This window comes from Vombatus ursinus, unplaced genomic scaffold (assembly GCF_900497805.2).
Source record: "Vombatus ursinus unplaced genomic scaffold, bare-nosed wombat genome assembly UNPS02014820.1, whole genome shotgun sequence".
Taxonomy (NCBI): Eukaryota; Metazoa; Chordata; class Mammalia; order Diprotodontia; family Vombatidae; genus Vombatus; species Vombatus ursinus.
This window is the reverse complement of record NW_020954598.1, coordinates 21,556,717-21,575,448: the sequence shown is the minus strand read 5'-3', so window position 1 is coordinate 21,575,448 and position 18,732 is coordinate 21,556,717. Positions and strand designations below refer to the sequence as shown.

The following is an 18,732-nucleotide window of genomic DNA, read 5'->3' as shown; positions in this document are numbered from 1 at the left end:
AAATAGAGGATGAAACTATTTGTGATCACTGCTTCCCTTTCTACAGTAAATTATTACAAACCGTGTTTAGAATTTTTATGGGAATTGAAATAAAGCCCACTGCCTGGACTCTACCCTCTTCCCTTTTTAAAAAGTAGAGACAATGTTTGCCCATTCCACCCTATTCTCTATGAATTTTTTAAAACTGCCAATGCCCCCAAAATCATTTCTGTCAGTTCTTTAAAGACCTGATGCTTAGTTCATCTGGACCTGGTGAATCAATCATTGAAAGAGACAATGTGGCATAGTGGGAAGCATGCTGCACTTGGAGCCAGGAAACTTGGATTCAAATCTGACCTCTGTCCAATTATTGAGTGTATGCTCGTGAGCAAATCACTAAACCTCTCAGAACCTCAGATCTCACATCTGTAAAATGGAGATAATAACACTTGCACTAACATACTTAACAAGGTTTTATAAAGGAAATGCTTTAAAAAGCTTAAAGTCCTCCATAAATATAAATAATCATTCCTGAAGACAAATAAGTATTCTCTTCCCATCTCCATGCTCATCAACTCTCCATTCAATTTTTGTCCATCGTTTGAGTCCAGAGAACATTCTCTTTACTAGTAATAATAGCTCACATAACACTTAAAGTTTTGCAAAGTTTTGTACATTACATATAATATTTCAATTGATCCTCATTACAAACTTATGAAGTAAGTCCTGTCATTATCCCCACTTTATAGAAGGGGAAACTGAGACACAGAAAGGTTAGGTTATTTGCAAAGGGACATAAAACTAGAAAGGTCTGAGGCAAGATTTGAACCATAGTCTTCAGGTCCTGACCCTCTCTGGCCTACACCACAGTTGCCTCAAACAGCCAAGTAGTTCTACCACTCCATTTTTTATCACCTTCCCATCCACTACTATCAACAAACCTACCGCTAATTTGATTTTCCTCTTGCCCCCAAAGAAACTCTTTTTATTATGTTTATTATATTCTCCCAGCTAAGCTTGTTCTGAGATTTAAAGTTCTCAGACTATTCTTTTACAAAGTGCCAGTCTTTCATATTCATCCTTAGGTAGCCACCATTTTTTTCCATCTTCCCTACTTGTCTTTGGAAATCTAAATGTGCCAATGAACTCCAATTTGCTCAGAAGAGGTGATATTTTTCCCATTTCCCTTTCCTCATTTTGTCTTCCTACTTGGTCAGTAAGTGGGTTTTTGTTCTCTAATAACCATGCATCTTTCCATTATCAGAAAACCAACATCTTTCATATTATCTTGTTACTGTGCTTATCCATTCAGTCATGGTAGTGTCTTTGAATACTTGAAAATATAATTTGTAACTATTGATCGAAAGAAACGACCACTTGCATTTTAGAGAGCAGCCTGTTCTACAGTCTTGCAAAACCATAAGCATGAAAGTTTTGCAACAGGAAAATAAGTTTGACATGACAGATATTAGTTTTACACAGTTCAATTTTACCTGGATATTGCATCATTTAAAAAGAAAAATGCAGGTAATTGACACTCTGTCGTGTCTAACATATTCTCAATGAATAACAAGAAAACAATCCTTGCTTAAAAGGCCCTGGGCCAGTTGCCTCCTTCAGTTTGATACTCTGCCTTCTTCCTTTGGCTGCAAACTATAGTCTGTAAAGGCAAGAGGAGAGCCAAAGAATACTTACCTTGCTTGAGTACTTACCTTCATTTAATAAGTATTTATTATATGCCTGAGATGTGTAAGATGGTGCCTGGTCAGTCTCCCGTAACTTCAAGGCACTCCGCAACAGCTCCTCCCTCTGACTCTACAGTGGAAAGCCAGCAGACTTGACTGGGGCAGCGAATTAAAAACAAAAATGGAAAAGCCAGAGCCAGTTGATACGGTCTCGCCAATATGTGCCAACAGTCCTATTCAGCAAGCATTTTTAAAGCATCCACTAGGCTAGGCTCACATAAAAGCAGTCCCTGACCTTAAGGAAAGGGATTACGTCTACTGGGAAAGTTGCATAGTGGATAGAGTGCCCGGCTTGGAGCCAGGAAACCTGAGTTCAAATCCAGCCTCAGACACTTACTAGTTGTGTGACCCCAGAGAAGTCATTAAACCCTGTTTGCCTCAGTTTCCTCATCTGGAAAGTGAACTGAAAAAGGAAATGGCAAACCACTTAGTATCTTTGCCAAGAAAATCCCATATGGGATCACAGAAAGGCTGAAACTACTGAACAATAACAACAACATGCAGATACAGGTACAATGCTATAAGTTCTCTTTATGGTAGTAAAACATGTAAATTCTGGGAAAAGATGGACTAATTTTTCAAAGTTAACAAAGGAATAAAAGAAAGTTTTAAATCAAAGTAAAATATACACAAAATTTGCATTTGTGTATTCCCCAAACTTTTGATGTAATATTTCCGTATGTTATTAAGTGATCTAGGAACATTCCAGCTTGAAGGAGTACCAAAAGATTTTCATGTTTTCCTTTGTCAACACTCTTTTTGTGGGAACCCAGTTTACAGAAACCTCTAGGTAGGTTGTATTTCAAGCAAGGAGTGACTGATCTAGTAAGCTTGAAAAGTGACAAGAAGGGCCCAACAGGGAGACTAGTCTTTCCCACCTTGTTAATACCTAGATACTTCTCTAATGTATTGATTGGTTTGACAAGTGGAGACATCCTACAAGTCAGACAGTGAAGAGCTGAAGGTGCTGCCGGAACTTTTCACTCTAAACTCCAGAAGAAACTTGACTAAATAGGAACGGCTCCCTTTCAAGGCCACCCTCTCTCCTACTATGGCAGCCACTGGCAACAGGCAGGCCACAAACTATAAACAGTCACCAATGCTCTTGGCTCTCAAATATGTCCTCCCTCCTAAGCTCAGACTCTTAGGAATCCCTGATTTCCCTTAAAATTCAACTCAAGCACTCCCTTCTGCAGGAGGCCTTTCTCACCCCCCCCCAAGTTCCTGCTGCCTTCCCCTCTAACACTGCTTTCTGCTTTCTCTGTGTTTGGTATGAACTAACTTATGTACATAGGGGGTACAGTGGATAATGAACTGGGTCTGGAATTCAGGAAGACTCATCTCCGTGAGTTCAAATTCACTTACTAGTTGTGTGACCCTGGGCAAGTCACCTAACCTTGTTTGCCTCAGTTTCTCACTGTAAAAAATGAGCTGGAGAAGGAACTGCTCCAGAGAGGCAAACCACTCCAGTATCTTTGCCAAGAAAACCTCAAAATGGGATCATGAAGAGTTAGACACAACTAAAATGACACAGCAACAAAAAAACAATTTATATACATTGTCTCCTTCACTAGAATGCAAAGTCCTTGAGGGCATGGACTATTGCTGGAGGGGGGTATCCTCAGTACTTAACATGTTGCTTGACTCAGAGTAAGTGCTTAATAAATAAATTCCTGTTAGTTGATTGACTTAATAATTTGCAGCAATAATTGACTATAAACATGAATGTTACCCTCAATGGACTAAAAAAAAAATGTTATAATCAGTGATTGTCAGTAGTTTTAAATAAGTGACTATCTTCCCCGATTACCGCATATCTAACTAAACATTTTCATTTTAAAACCTATAGAATTTGATTCAAACTTAAAGGTGGATTTAGATTGTTAAGATTTTTATTTACCTACAGTTCCCAATTGAAAGCTGTATCATACTGGACTGAAAAAAAAATCTTGTGTGGTTTTTAAGCGAGCACATGTAGCCCTTGATGGTGGTTGGGGAGGTGACAAGTTTTTCATCAAATGGAGTTTGTCGGTTTGTTTTAATGGCGTTTTCAAGAAGAAGCTCAAAGTAACTAATTGAGGGATTGTTCTATGGACAATGTTTACAGGATGATGGAGGTTTTCCATTGTCTGAAGTAATCCCCAGTGGGTGTTGTGAAAGTCGAAGGTACGATATTATCACTTGGAAAGAGAGGTGGCTATGCTATTGTCTTCTGACCCCTCTCCTTTGAATGTCAACAAAACCCTTTCTTTCCTCAGTTCTTTCTTTACCCAAATCAAATGCATGGCCAGGAAAGGAATTTAATCCTACTTATTGAGGCACCCAACCAGCTCTGCTAAGGATTCCTCCTCCATGCTTAATGTAAACTGGTTTTGAAGTCAGAGGACTTGTATGTGAATCTTGGCTCTGCTGCTTGCTGCCTGTGTGACCTTGGGCAGCTCCTTTGTCCCTTCTAAGTTGCAGTAAAATGACAGGGTTGATTTAGATGACCTATAAAGCCCCTTTTAGATCTTTAATCAACTTTTAATCTAAGTAAAATGAGAGACAGTAACACACATGATTTTTTATTTCAGATGCAACAATGAAAATGAATGGTACCAGGTCCATGAAAATATCATCCGAAAGTCTAGCACAAAGTACACTGCCCCCAGCTCCAACTACGGTAATCTATTTCTTTTGAATAGAATAACTTGCTGAAGTTTGTATGATTGGGCTCAGGCCATGTGGTCATCCCGATGTTTGTTGCTAAACTTTTATGTCACCTGCTTGCTCTCCCTTCATCACTCTCTGGATAAGTGACTTGAGGTCAAGCCTAATTATGCCTTTCTTTTGTCCGGGCCCAGGAAATGTGTCATTGGAGTCATCCTACTAAGACTTGGGTTTTCTTGAACAAAACCATCAACTCAGAATAAAACTGACACTTAGTAAAGTAACTTCTTTTTCAGCTACTGCTCATTCAGTGTGTCATAGGGAAACTACGTCACTAATCAGTGTCAGTGATTAATCTAGCAATATCAGTCACTATAGGATGAGAATAGAAAATATTTCCCTGTAAGTGACTTATATCTCTTTCCTGAACTTTTTCAAACAGAAGTCATTGAAATCCTTGCTATTGAAACCTAGGGATAGTTGGACAGAAAGTTATTTTGTGATTCAATCTGAAAATGATGGTTTGAAATATATATGACTCTTGAAATCATCTTATACTTAGCTACTGAATTTGCAACAGAAACGGGTATTTATTTTTGCCATTTTCATCAATAAGTTATTTCATAACCACCTTTTCTTAACCTTTTTTTGTCCTCAAACTTAGACTTTTCTGGGAACTATGAGTTGGTCTTGAATGACAATATAAAACCAACATGCCATTTGCAGGCAGAGAACTTCCTAGACAATTTTGACTGTCAGAAGGAGCTTATTTTTTGCTCTATAAATATAAATGGATATCTGAGTAGGAGGATCTTTGGAGCAGCTCTAAGCCAGAGGCTGCAGAAGGAGAAGCATTCTGGAAGGCACGTTTGGCTCCACTTACACATTGCAGTGTGGGTGTCATCCATACCTACTGAATTATTTATTTAGCCAAGGTTGCTTTTCCTTGTATGTGTACTTCAGGATTAGGCACAAAGTGATGATGACTGCCATTGCCATCTGGATGCTGAGGAGCACCTTGTGTAGGTGCTCGGAATTGCATAGCCTTGGTCTAGTAAATGTGCGTGCACAGTCAACCTCTCTCTGAAATAAGAGGAAAAGAAGAACTGGCCAAAAGCTAGATTTAAAACATGGGGAAAAGTCCCAAGTTATCTATGGAAACACAGTCCCCTTTCATCTCTCTGACATTTTTTGTCTTATTTATGTGTTTTGTTCACAAAATGATGCCCTTGACTCTGAGTTCTTCAACCACAAGCATGATTAAAGCTCATGTGACATATTTAAGACAAGTGGGAAAAATAAGAATGCATTAATTAGGAAGCAGTCCCAACATTGCCCCAAACTCAAAAAGATTGGGTTTTCTTTGCTCCCTAAAATTCTAGGTGCTTTTAATGTAGAGGCAATGACTAATCTGTCACACACACCCCTTTGGGTTTTTCTTTTTGGTTTTTGGTTTTGTTCAAGATCTAAATATATTGGGCATTTAATAGTCAGTCAATAAGCATTTATCAAGTGCCTACCGTGTGCCAGGCTCTGTGCCAAGCACTGAGGATACAAGAAGAGGCAAAAGATAATCCCTGTCTTCAAGAAGCTTACAATCTAATACGGGAATGGTTGTTTAAGAAAAGTAACAATGAGGAGCAGCTAGGTGGCACAGTGGATAGAGCACCGGCCCTGCAGTCAGGCGGACCTGAGTTCAAATCCGGCCTCAGACCAAACACTTGACACTTACTAGCTGTGTGACCTTGGGCAAGTCACTTAACCCCCATTGCCTAAAAACACAAACAAACAAACAAACAAACAAACAAAAAAGAAAAGAAAAGAAAAGTAACAATGAGAGAATATAGCTATTCTTGCTATTATAACCAATATGTAGTGAGTGTCTTCAATGACTTTACCAGGCATAGAGATAACTACTCTTCCACTACCAGGGATTAAATACTGCCCCAATTTGAGGAAAAGGTAAGAGACTGTGCTTTCATCTAAGCCCCAGTGTGTGGGAAATTTCTAATATGCCACAAACCCCATTTCCTACAAAAAGTTATAACCTTAGTCTCTGGTGTTTTGTACTGACACTTTTCCCCTGGCCTACTCTGTTTTTATTGGCCTCATCTGCCTGCATTTCTCACTTTGGTGAAAATCAAGAGCCAAACAGAATGGCACAGACCTAAGTCAGTGCCCAAAGCTTCTTTCAAGGCCACTAAGAGTGACAGTGGTAGCTTCACAGCTCTAGGAGCCTGAACAGTATCAGAATGACAAGATAATAAAGAGAGGCTGCAACAAAGTCTGAAACAAAGTTAGGTCTTGACCAATCCTAAGTGATAAAGGAAAAAGTTACCAGTGTCATCTTGAGACATTTCTTGCAGGTGTAGGAAAAGCCAAGGGATTTTGAGTATAACAGTTCCTGGAAATGAATAGATCACTTTTCTAGACATATATGAATTTATATCTGCAAATTATTTCTCTTTCACCTGCACCCTGATAGATTTATTTCTGGGTATTTCTTAATTTGCCAAAGGGATATTGCTGGCCAAATTCTGAATCTTGCTTCATTCTGTTATTCTACTCAGTTGAAGATCCATTTTTTAAAAATAAATTTCCTTTGCTTTATCCCATCACTAACCTGAGTTAAGCTCTATGGACAGTTAATTTAGAACTTCCAATGCAATCACTTTCAAAGATTCTTAGATGTTTTCCCTAAAGTTGTCATTTAGAATTACAGAAAGAAATTTCTGTTTTGGTTGTGGGTATTGAGAAAATATATAATTCTCCAGTAACTCTAACATATTCTCATCTATCCCTCCTTCTCTCCCTTCCCCTACCTCTCTCTCCCTCTTTTTCCTTTCTCTCCTCTCCCTCTCTTCTCCCCCATCCTCTTCTCCCCCTCTAACTCTTTGCTTTCCCTTTGTCTACCTGTACTCTTTCTCTCTCTCTCCCTCTCTCTCTCTCTCTCTCTCTCTCTCTCTTTACCCTCTTCCCTCTCCCCTCTCCTTTCTTTCCTCTTTCTCTCTCCTCTTTTTTAGTAATATACACATTTTTCATTTGGCTTATTGGGATATCAAATACACTGTCATTCAGCATGGAGCAATTCCCATTCACATAGAGGTCATTAAGAATAGCTGTAGACAAATTAAATAATTAACAGGCAATTTTTCTGTATTTTAAATATGTATTTTTATATTTAGGATATTAACCACAGAGCTATTTCAGCATCTGGGCTGAGATTAATTTAGATAATTAATCCCCATCCAACCATTCAACAAGTAGAAGATTTCACAGCATGGTTGCCAACGTTGCCAACCCACAAATGTCTCATATAGGTGTCATTTTGACCAACTATTTTTAATGGAACAAAATTCAAAATTTAGGTTGCTAGTTTTAATGCAATTTTAAAGTGTTCTCGTGTTGGATGATTAAAGGAACCAAAAGTCATTCTATAGAATTAAGTTAGATTAAAGTTACTGGTTTAGGAGACTGTGCAACAGCTTGGAAATTATCTAGAGGATAACTCATCAGTAAGATTTAGAGTCAAGACCTGGATCTCAATCCTAGCTCTTTCATCTATTGCTAAAGTGATCTTGAGCAAGTCACTCTACTTCTGTACTTCCAGTCTCTTCTCTCACCTCCATCTACTTCTCACTACTTACACAGCTACGCCCTTAGTTCATTCCCTTATCACCTTTCACCTGGACCATTGCAAGGACCTCCCAATTACCTTCTTTCTTCAAGTCTTTCCCCATTCCAATCTATCCTCCACACAGCTGTCAAAATGATTTGCCTTAAGCCCTAGTCTGAAAATGTTACCCTCCTATTTTAATAAACTTCAGTGATGCCCTATTTCCTCTAGGAAAAAGCATAAAGTATCAAGTCTTCCATCTGGCTTTTAAAGCCCTTCACAACCTTTCTAGTCTCAATACACATTATTCCTTTTCTCTTAATTTATAGAGCAACCCCCATGCCTGCAATGTGGTTGCATCTTCCCTCTCTACCTCATAGATTTCCTCACTTCATTCAAGACTTAGCTCAATTAGGACCATTAAAATCATTATGCAATTTCCCAAATGCAATTGGGGTGGGCAGGGGCCGGGAATGCAGCTCAAACCCCACCTTCAACACAAAGTCTTTCTTGCTCCCAGCCCCTGCCCAAGCTAGGTATCCTGCCTCTCTGACTATCTTGTTTTAATTTTTTATTTATTCTCTCTATATTTACATGAATCCATATTGTCTGTCAGGTAGGATGAGAACTGTTTGAGAGCAGGAGTAGTTTAATTTTGTTGAGCCTTGTCTTTTCATCCCCAGTGACTAACACTGTGGCTAAAACAAAGTTGTTGTTGTTGCTATTGTTGTTGTTGTTCAGATGTTTCAGTCATGTCCAACTCTTCTTGACATAGTAGTCCTTTAATAAATGTATGTTGGTTGGCAGTATTAGAAGATTCCTGGCCAGCTCTCCTTTTCTAGAATCCATTCTAACCAAGAATCGTTTGCATTTGTTGTTTGTTATTACTTCAGTAGGCTGCCAAAGCAAGTTACAATTTTGAAGGTTGTAAATAATTTTTCATTACCAGTTTTTTAAATTAACTACTTTCTGATGCCACAGAGGGAAACACGTTAGTCTCATCAGTACTATTTAAAGATTCCAAAGCAAAGGATTCTAAGAGACAGTGATAAAGAAGTCCGGTATTCTAGGTATAGGTGTCAGCCTGTGCAAAGGCACAGACATAAGAGATGTCATGCCACATTCAGGGAACATCGAGGAGGCTGATTTGCTTGAAACATAGACTGAATGAATGGAAGTGAGGTGAAAGATGTCTGGAAAAGTAGGTGGGAGCCAGGTTCTAGAAGGCTTTAAATGACACGTTGGGGAATTTGTATTTAAGCCAAGAGGCAACAGGAAGTCAGTAAAGATTTTAGATAGGAGAATGAAATGGTAGATCTGTTTTGAGAATATTGTTTTTGCATGAACAAATTGGAGAATGAGGAGAGGATGAATTGAAGAGAAAGAATTAGAGAATGTTGAAGCAAAGGACCAGTTAGGAACCTATTGCAATAATATTTCTGAACATAGAAAAGGGTCTAAATTAGGGAGGTGAGTGAAGAGAAGGGACAGATAAAAGAGCTGTTATGGAGGTAAAATCAACAAGAATTTGGCAATTGATTTGATCTGGGGGATGAAAGGAAGGGAAGAGTGAAAGATCCAATCCAATCAATATTTATTAAGCACCTACTATACCAAGCACTGTGCTAAGACTGGGGATACAATTAATAAAAAGAAAGATAGCCCCTGCCCTCAACAAGTTTATAATCTAAAAGGGGAAGCAACACACAAAGAGAGACAGGAAAAGGAATGAGGAGGGACAGGACATCAAGGAGTACCCAGGACAGGCATCTTTTTCCATGGAGTTGAAACCAGGCAGGGCAGCAAATGCAAAGTGACGTGATGTGAAAGTCCAGTTTCTGCCCTCTGTAAAGGATGGCTTTGGGAGGAGTTTGATACTCTGCCCTCCAGTAACAGGGGAGAGGAAACTGAAGGAAGTAGAGTCAATCAAGTGTGAATTAACAGTATGGTGGTGAGTTTAGAAGTGGTGGATGACTTTTTCCTGGGAGGGGCATCTTGTTCCTTGGAGTGGAAACCAGGCAGAGCAGCAAATGGAAAGTGGAGTGGTTGACTCTGAAGTTGCAAATATGGGTGACTGGAAGAATGATGGTGCCCTCAACAGAAATGGGAGAGTTAAGAGAAAGAATGGGCTTGAGGAGAAATATCATGAGTCCCATTTTCAGACTTGCAAAATTTGAAATGCCAATGTTATATCTAATTAGAGATATCTATCAAGTAGTTGGAACACCCAGTTGGAGGGATCTGCAGGAAGTATGAGACAGCTAGATGGCACAGTAGATAGAGTGCCAGGTCTGGAGTCAGGAAGACCTGAGTTCAAATCCAACTTCAAACACTTACTAGCTGTGTGACCCTGGGCAAGGCATTTAACCCTATTTGCCTCAGCTTCCTTGTCTGTAAAATGAGAAGGAAATGGCAAACCACTCCAGTATCTTTACCAAGAAAACCCCAAAAAAAGGGGCCCTGAAGAGTCAGACATGACTGAAAATGACTGACCAACAATGTCAAGTAGTTGGTGGTATAGAACTGGAGTTCATGATAGTATACATAGATTGGGTAGTCATCTGCACAGAAATGATAATATTGATGAGAGTTTAAGGAGAGAAAAAGACCCAAGACAGAGCTAGGGAGTGGGGGGAGGGAAAAGGATGATGATCCAACAAAAGAGAAAGAGGAGAGGTCAGATAGGTAGACGAGCCAAGACAGAACTGTCACAAAAGCCAAGGTAGGGGCAGCTAGGTGGCAAAGTGGATAGAGCACTGGCCGTGGAGTCAGGGGGACCTGAGTTCAAATACAGGCTCAGACACATGATATTCACTAGCTGTGTGACCCTGGGCAAGTCACTTAACCCAATTGCCAAGCCAAAAAAAAAAAAAGCCAAGGTAGAAAAGAATGTCTAGGAAGAGAAGGTGGTGAAGAGTATAAAAAGTTGAAGAGAGGTCAATAGAAGGAAGAATGAGAAAAGAGCATTGTAGTTACCAATTAAGAAATCTTCAGTAATCTCAAAGAGAGTAATTTCAACTGAGTGGTAGAGTTGGAAAGCAAATAAAAAAAAGGGATGCAATAAGGATAGGTCTTTTGGCTGTGAAAGGGAAGTGATATAAAGACAATAACTTGGTGAGGTTGGTTGCGGATTTTGTTTGTTTGTTTGAAGAATGGATGAACCGGGGCCACCTTTGTAGGGCAGGAGGTAGTGGATAAGAAGATACTGAAGATAGGGTACAGAGGGGGAGCAGGGTCCCATGGGAGATAGGAGGAGCTGGGATAAAGAGCACAAGAAGGAAAATGAGAAGGAAAATCTCTTCCTTAGGGACTGTAGCAAAGAAGGAAAGAATAGAGCAACAATATAGGGCAATTTGGTCACTTGGTATAGGAAAGAAGGAGGGGGACCTCGACAGATGGTTTCCATATTCTCAGTAAAGTGAGGTGCTCTGATGAGATGAAAGGGGAAAAGGAAAGGTTTCCTGGGGATAAAAGAAAGAGTTTAGAATTACTGCTATGAAAAATGTGATAGAGAATTAATCAGGGAAGAATAAAAGGATTTCCTTATATAAATGAGAGCCTACTTAAGATTAAACAACATTAATTTGTAGTGAACCCAGTTGATATAATCACATAACTTTGTCTTGGTATAAGCATGTGACTTTGTCTATCTGCATTCAGTAGCATACCAGGAAGAATGGAAAAACCAGATCTTGAGGGCAACCTAGTGTTGATATCTGATGTCATGGCTGGTAAGCAGGAGAGGGTTTTAAGGGAAGAAATTAGTGTATAGTTGAACTAGTCAACCATAAGGTCAAAATTTTGATGGGAGGTAAGTGAGATCAGAGCATGAGTGACTGAGTAGAATAACAGGTAGAGGGATTGAAGGAGTAAGTTCAAAAGGAATTAGGAGTAGGGAGAGGCAAAGAATACAAGAATATTAAATACAGGATTACTGCCTTCCAGAATTTGGCATACTTCCCAGTATAAAAAACAATATGTAACATTGCTCACACATTTCCAACCAGTGGTAAACTGTGGCCAGGAGGTCTTTTTTTTGGCACACTTATCTCTAAATAGTTTTTATCCATCTAGCTTCTGCAGACTATTTGGGGCTTTTCCTAAGAAGACCCCCTTGCATAGAAACTGTCAAATTTTTCATCTTATTTTTGTTAAACCATTTCTTTATTTGTCAAGGTCACTCTGACTCATGTTCCGTTAGTTTTATGCCTCGAGGTATTTCTGAATAGCAGAATATTTCTGCAGAGTAGCTTATATTTTCTGCATGATGGCTTTCGAAAGAAAAACCCTGCATACAATATATTTTCCTGTGGATGGAGTTCCTGAGTTATCCTCAGTAGCACCTCATATGACTCAAGATGGAATTGTAAATTTCTTTTTAAGATGGAATTGTGGCTCTGAAAAAAAGTTTTTTTGTTTCTTGCAGGTCTTATAATTTCTTTGCAGCTTCTTCGTGGGGACATGGACCAGATTCGGAGGGAAAATCCTATGATCTTTAACAGAGGCTTGGCAGTTACCAGGAAATTGGGTTTCCCTGATGTCATCATGCCAGGTAGGCAGAACTGTTCTGGGGGCTCCCAGAGAGTGTTCACAGAATCAAGTCAGCTCTTTCAGCTGTGGTTGGTCAATATACCTATTCTGAGCCATCTTTAGATTCACTGGGCTCCACCCTGCCACCAGTTGAATCTTCTGCTAGCCGTAGGTGCTGGATTCATCTCATAAAATCATACAGAACAATGTTCAAAAGTTCTACATAGACACAACAGATGGGTTTTCTTATCTGACACCCTCTCTGATTTCTACAGTGAAAGAATATGTATATCAAGGTCAACATTTCAACTTTTTATGTTATGTCACCAATCTCATAGGAAAACAACCACAAGTGTCCTATTCCTTAAAGGGATAAAAAATGGCAAAGTATAGGAATGCAATTTTGATGAGAATGATTGGTGCTCTATGAAAGCTGAAGAGAAATCTCTTTTTTAAAATTATAATAGTGCAGGATCATAAAAAGCATCATTTTAAAATATGGTATGCAGGCATCTTCAGTTTAAACGTGTGTATATATACAAGTAAGTCACCCAAAAGGAGTCTTGGATCCAGGTGCCATAGGTCCAAGATATTCTGACATACACCTTATGCCCTCGAAGGTAACCCAGTCAGTCTTGTATGATCTTTGACTTCTTGTCTTAGCCTGCCAACCAAATAACGAAGTTTTGTAGATACCATGTTACTAAACAATGAACTGATGCCATTACTTATTATTCTTCTTTTAACCATCTAGTCCCACACATTCCATGGTAATGCCTCCTGAGATGACACTAAATAAAACATGTAATGTTTCTTCCCTGCTCATCCCTGTTTCAGAAACCTAATTCCTCTAAAAGTTGTAAGCATTTGTATATGAAGAGAGTGAATCTTAAGTTTCATTTTGGAATGTGCATAAAACCACATGAATGGGGTAGGAGAGAAGCATCTTTCAGCTGAAATATTTTTAAGCAGAATTTCATTTCGAGAGATATTTTCAAAGTCACATTTGAGAAAAGAGGTCCTTTGATGAAGCAGCTGGGTGTCCCTTTGCCTCATCAGCATACCAGGATCTGTAAAGGGTTTATGGGTACATTCCACAGAGCAGTTGAAGTAAGAGAAGAGGATGAATTGTGCCCTCTAAATGACAGCTGATGGAGTATCATTAAAGTCAGTCTGCAGAAAAGTTCATGTCATTTACCCCCATCAGCCCATTCCAGGGACAACCAAACTACACCTGCTAAGTGAAGTCGGTTCTTGGGTCAGTTAAATTGGAGACTTAGAGTTAGCACAGCAGAAGCATGGCTGAAAGTGCCTTGAGAGCAGGAAGCAGACCTACTTCTACCTGCTCTGCTTCCACACACACCCTTCTTCACTTGGCAGAGAGGGTTCAAGCCTCTACTGCACAAAACAATCCTTTGTGCATGTCGTTACCACCAGATTATGCCCCATCACCAGCTAACAGCCTCCTGATATCTCCTAAATCCCTCTCAGACTGGGACCTTGAGATTCCATAGTTCAGCAAAACATTATAGCACTGAGGCTTTACCTGGTGGTCAAACTACCTCCAGAGAAATGCTGACTCTGACAAATTCTCTATGGCACATCAACCCATCCATCCTGACACACTTCCCTGGTGTCAGGGAGCCAGCAATCATCTGCTAAGTAGGAATGTTCAGCTGATACAGTTGTCTGTCCTATAGTCTCATTCCAGTGATTTCCTGTCCACTTCACAGCTGTGAAATAGCACAATGTTATTCCCTCCAATGCATACAGCTTTATGGTAGCGAAAGCTATAGTTGTAGCAAATGGGTACTTAAGGAAATAGCTACTAAAGTTGTGAGTGGAGCTGCTGCAGAGTTTCCTAACAAGCCTGAAGGAGTCATAGTAAATGGGGCCATGACAGCTAAGTAGGTGAAGGTGATTTTCCCATCACTTCAAGGTCCAAGTGAAAATAAGTGTGTCTTATTAGAATCCCTGGTAAGGAGAGAATCACATCTTCAAACCACAATGAGTTGGCAGTTAATTGAAGATCACACATCAGAAGAAATGCAAGAATAGGGATTATGGCCAGAGCATATTTGCAATGCTTGAAGTGAGAGTTTTTGCAGTCTCCAATCCAAGACACCACAGTGTCTTACATCATGTTCTCTCACTGTCTAGTCCACCAATATTAAGAAAGGGGATGGAACTTTTATTGTACTGTTAGAGTTATTTTCCAAATGCTTTTTCTGGGCTCCACCACCTGACAGCCATCCTACTTTGTTCAGAATATGGGGACTAGGCAGGAGTATTTTGACCATGAGCCATAAACTATTCAAACTACCCCCAAGCTCCTGGATTGATAGTGGCAAAGAAAATGCTAGCCTTGGAAATATCACCTTTGATTTTAAAGGCTAATCTTAAGGATGGTTTTGGAAATATTTTTTCCAGCAAATCATTTTTTTCCTTAACTGAACTCACCATCTTATGTTGATGGGGTAGCTAGCCATCAGTCATTTTTGCTTACATGTTTATGTTCTTCCTTACTCTAAATTCATCTTTTTGTGCATTACAAGCTAATAGCTTTGTAGCAAAATTTCGGTCCCTTATAGATTTTCTTAACAAGATAATCAGAAAAGACTGGAGCAGAATAAGCTTGATAGATAAACAAGGCTTCCTTGGTCAGTGTGGCTTCTATTCCAGAATTCATTTTAGATTCTTAATACTAGCTATATCAAACTGCCTACCATTTTTGGAAGAAGGGAGGGAGGGAGAAAAATTAGGAACTCAAAATCTTATAAAAATGAATGCTAAAATATTTTCTTAATATGTAATTGGGGGGAAAAGTACTATTTAAATAAATAAAAAAACAGATTCTTAACACTATCATCTGAAAGACCATAACTTGAAATGAATGGTTTGAAATCAATTTTATGGCTATTTTATTAAATAGATTTTATTTTAGGGCTATTTTATTAAAGAAATTAAATACATTTATTATATTAAATCTGTTTTACTGAACAAACATCATGGGTTAAGAAAGAGCAAGAGCCCTTTTCCCTAATCCATTTAAAGACAATTAATACAGAACCACCATTTTCTTAAGAGAGCAACCTTCCCTTTCTCTGTGAATTTCTGTATAATACAGAAAACCAAAAACTAGCAGCATGCCATATGCTCACCTTTGAGGTGCTAATGAAGATGGGCATGTCTACCACATGCTAAGTTTGACTCAACACTCCTGATCTCTAGCCCTTTGTGGAGAATCAGGGCCCTGGCGCGCTTCTGGAGAACACTCCTAATAATTAATTCCTCCGGAAATTCTAACCTTGGAATTCCCAACTTGGTTGTGACATGAGCCACGTGTCATGCTGATTATTAAATGTTCTTGTGTCTGTCTTTGTCATTCAGGAAAAAGGATTCAGTTGAACTAGCCCTGTGGTTGAGTGTGTGTTTCTAGCTGCTGACTGAGGTTTTCTCAGAGAATAAAATTGCTTTGATCCTGGGGCAGGACTGGGGAGGGGGGTAGGAAAAGGGACTGCCACTCCCTGAGTGATATGGGGTGGGCCAGGCCATGTGCTGCTTGCCTTTGGAATGGTCCTTGACTTGTATGCTGAATTTGCTGAGTAGAAATCAGCTGCCTCCGCATGGCAGTGTCTGTCTTCCCAACGATCCCCTTCCCTTATTCACCTGCTTAGTAGTACACTCTGCCTCTTACTCTGAGCCTCTGATGAAAAGTGCATGCTTCATCATTGATCTGTGAGTGATGTTTCTTTCTCTTGTTCTCTTTCTCTCTGTCTTAATTTTTCTTGTTCTCTCTGTGTTATCCCTTCATTGTCTCCCCTTTCTTTCTGATGCAGAGATGAAGATAGTTGGGTGTAAGTTCCTGCTTTTCTGTTCAATGTCTGCTGCTTGCTTGCTTTTTCTCCATCTCCACTTTTTTCATGGAATGTTGGTGAAGGTAACAAATCATTGCAATATTGGGGGGAAATCATGTACATTCTCCACCCTTCACCAACCTCCCCTACCTTGGGCAGATTAGAAAGAAGATCTGTTGGGAGAGGTCCAGCAGGTGAAACTGATGGCACAGCCCTGAAGACTTGGAAAGGCACCGCTTTGGACCTTCAGTAAATCTTAGCAAGAGGAGCGCTCCTCAAAGATGAGACTGAGGGCTTCTCAACAGTATGCAGAACACCCTTGGGGTGAATCCATTCACAAGTAGGAGGGGAAATAGAACAGGTTACAAATACATGAAGGGATTTCTGTGAAAAAGACAGGCCAATTACTCACATTAGTGAAGGAGAGATTGAGTGGCATTCTTGTCTCAGGCAGCAAGGGATAAAAAGGTATCTGAAAAGGCTTTTCTAGTTCATTACCATTTATTCTTTCCACTCTTTCCGGACACACATGACATAAAAGAACTGTTTACAGTGAATGCACTTCTAAGGAAGGGAGATGTCCTGAGCTGCTACAGGTTGGTTCATAGGAATATAACCAGAAGTCTCTGATGAAAATTTTGGCAAATCTAATAATAATTAATAATAGCACTTTAAGGTTTGCAAAGCACTTTACAAATATTCTCATTTTGTCTTCACAACAACCCTGGGAAGTAGGTGCTATTATTATCCCCATTGTACGGATGAAGAGGCTGAGGCAGACAGAGATTAGGTGATTTGCCCAGGGTTAAATAGCTAATAAGTGTCTGAGACCAGATTTGAACTCAAGACTTCCTGACTCCAAATCCAGCATTCTGTCCACTGTGCCACCTAACTGCCCACTGTCTCTCAGGGATGCCTGTGGAATCCACTAATCTGCTCTGTGAGGAGAGCATGAGGAGAATGTGATGTTCATTGGCCTTGAGAAAGGAATAAATATGATCCTATAGCCTTGAGAAAGGTGGCAAGGGTAATGGATGAGAAGTAGTCTTGGAAGTCTAGAAAACTAGCTTTCAGTCTTCCTCCTGACATATACTACCTGTGTGACCTTGGGCAAGTCACTTAACCCAGTAACCCAGACTTCTCTTCATGGGTGTAAGCTCTAGTTCAGTCACCAGTTTGCTTTGGGGTCTAACTTGTAGTTCTAGCCGCAGCCAGTCCCATCGTCCTCCCCAAAATGTAGCCATGCTGAGAAAGAGACAGTGTTAATCATGCTGATTAGAATAAACTGACTTTTAAAATAGAGACTTCTCATTGATGAACATTTGGAAAAATATGGGTTCTATGTCTTTGGCTCTCAAAAGATAGAACCCTCTAGTATTTCCCAAGAAAGCAATCTGATAGTCTATTTCCTTTGCTTTCTTCCCCTCAGGAAAAGGTGCTAAGCTGAACTCACTTTGGTACCCCCAATTGTCCAGATGAGGGGAGAGAGACCAGTATTTATCCTCTCTTCTGTAGGTTGAGAGTGGATAGGTTTGAGGAGTGTGCAGAAGCTTTCTCTGCATTTCACCTAACCACGTGGAAAAATTGCTATTCTAATGCATCAAAAAAAGGTTGCTGATTAAATTCAGAGATAATTTATTTCGAAGTCTAATGATACTTGTAGAAATATGTGAATCTAAAGCACTTATTATTTAGTGAAAGACACCTACAGGGACCTGAAAGGAAGTTCCTTCAGTCCCTTGAAGGAAAGCCACAAAGGCAAGAAAAAAAGAGTTGATTGGAATAATACATATATATATTTAATTGGTCTCGCTAGTACTGTGTTTGCCCAAGATATTACAGTGAAGGTGGTTGCCTGGTGCAGGGCACGTTGCAGCTGAACTCCCTTCGATGCAGTGGTGTCTGAGGGAGGGCTTTTTGTTTAATAGAGTATTCTGGTGCATCCAAAAAGTGGGTCCAACAGTTCTGAGTAAACCCAGAGGTCTGCGAAGCTGGAGAACCTAGGGGCCATTCTGTTCTTCAGTGAAAGCGCCTCACCAAGAAAGGTGAGATTCCTTAATATGCTGACTGGGCCTTATTTTCAAAGAATCATTTGAGAAATCTGTCTGGTTTTATAGTTTGAGATTAGAAGGAAAAAAGAAAAATCAGTTCACATACCGTGTCAAATAAAAAAATAATTTTGAGAGACAAAATTTTTAGGTAAATTATAGTCAATTTTATCAACCATTGCTAGCTAATGGTTAACAGAAAGGGCTCGTTGTCTTCTGATCAAAAGAGAGCATGACCATTTCTTGAGGCTTTTATGATCTTGGATGAGAGGTGTTTCAGCAGATGGCAGTCAACTGATTGGTTAACA

The 18,732-nt window shown here is 39.6% G+C and overlaps 1 protein-coding gene across 1 annotated transcript in view; it reads left to right on the top strand.

The window, feature by feature from the left end:
• The window catches only part of DOCK3 (dedicator of cytokinesis 3), a 392,714-nt gene that overhangs the window by 264,491 nt on the left and 109,491 nt on the right, over nucleotides 1-18,732 (top strand). Inside the window, exons 13-14 of the mRNA XM_027837282.1 lie at nucleotides 4,298-4,386; nucleotides 12,416-12,541. Of these exons, the coding sequence (XP_027693083.1) occupies nucleotides 4,298-4,386; nucleotides 12,416-12,541 (215 nt within the window). The remainder of the gene's footprint in view (nucleotides 1-4,297; nucleotides 4,387-12,415; nucleotides 12,542-18,732) is intronic.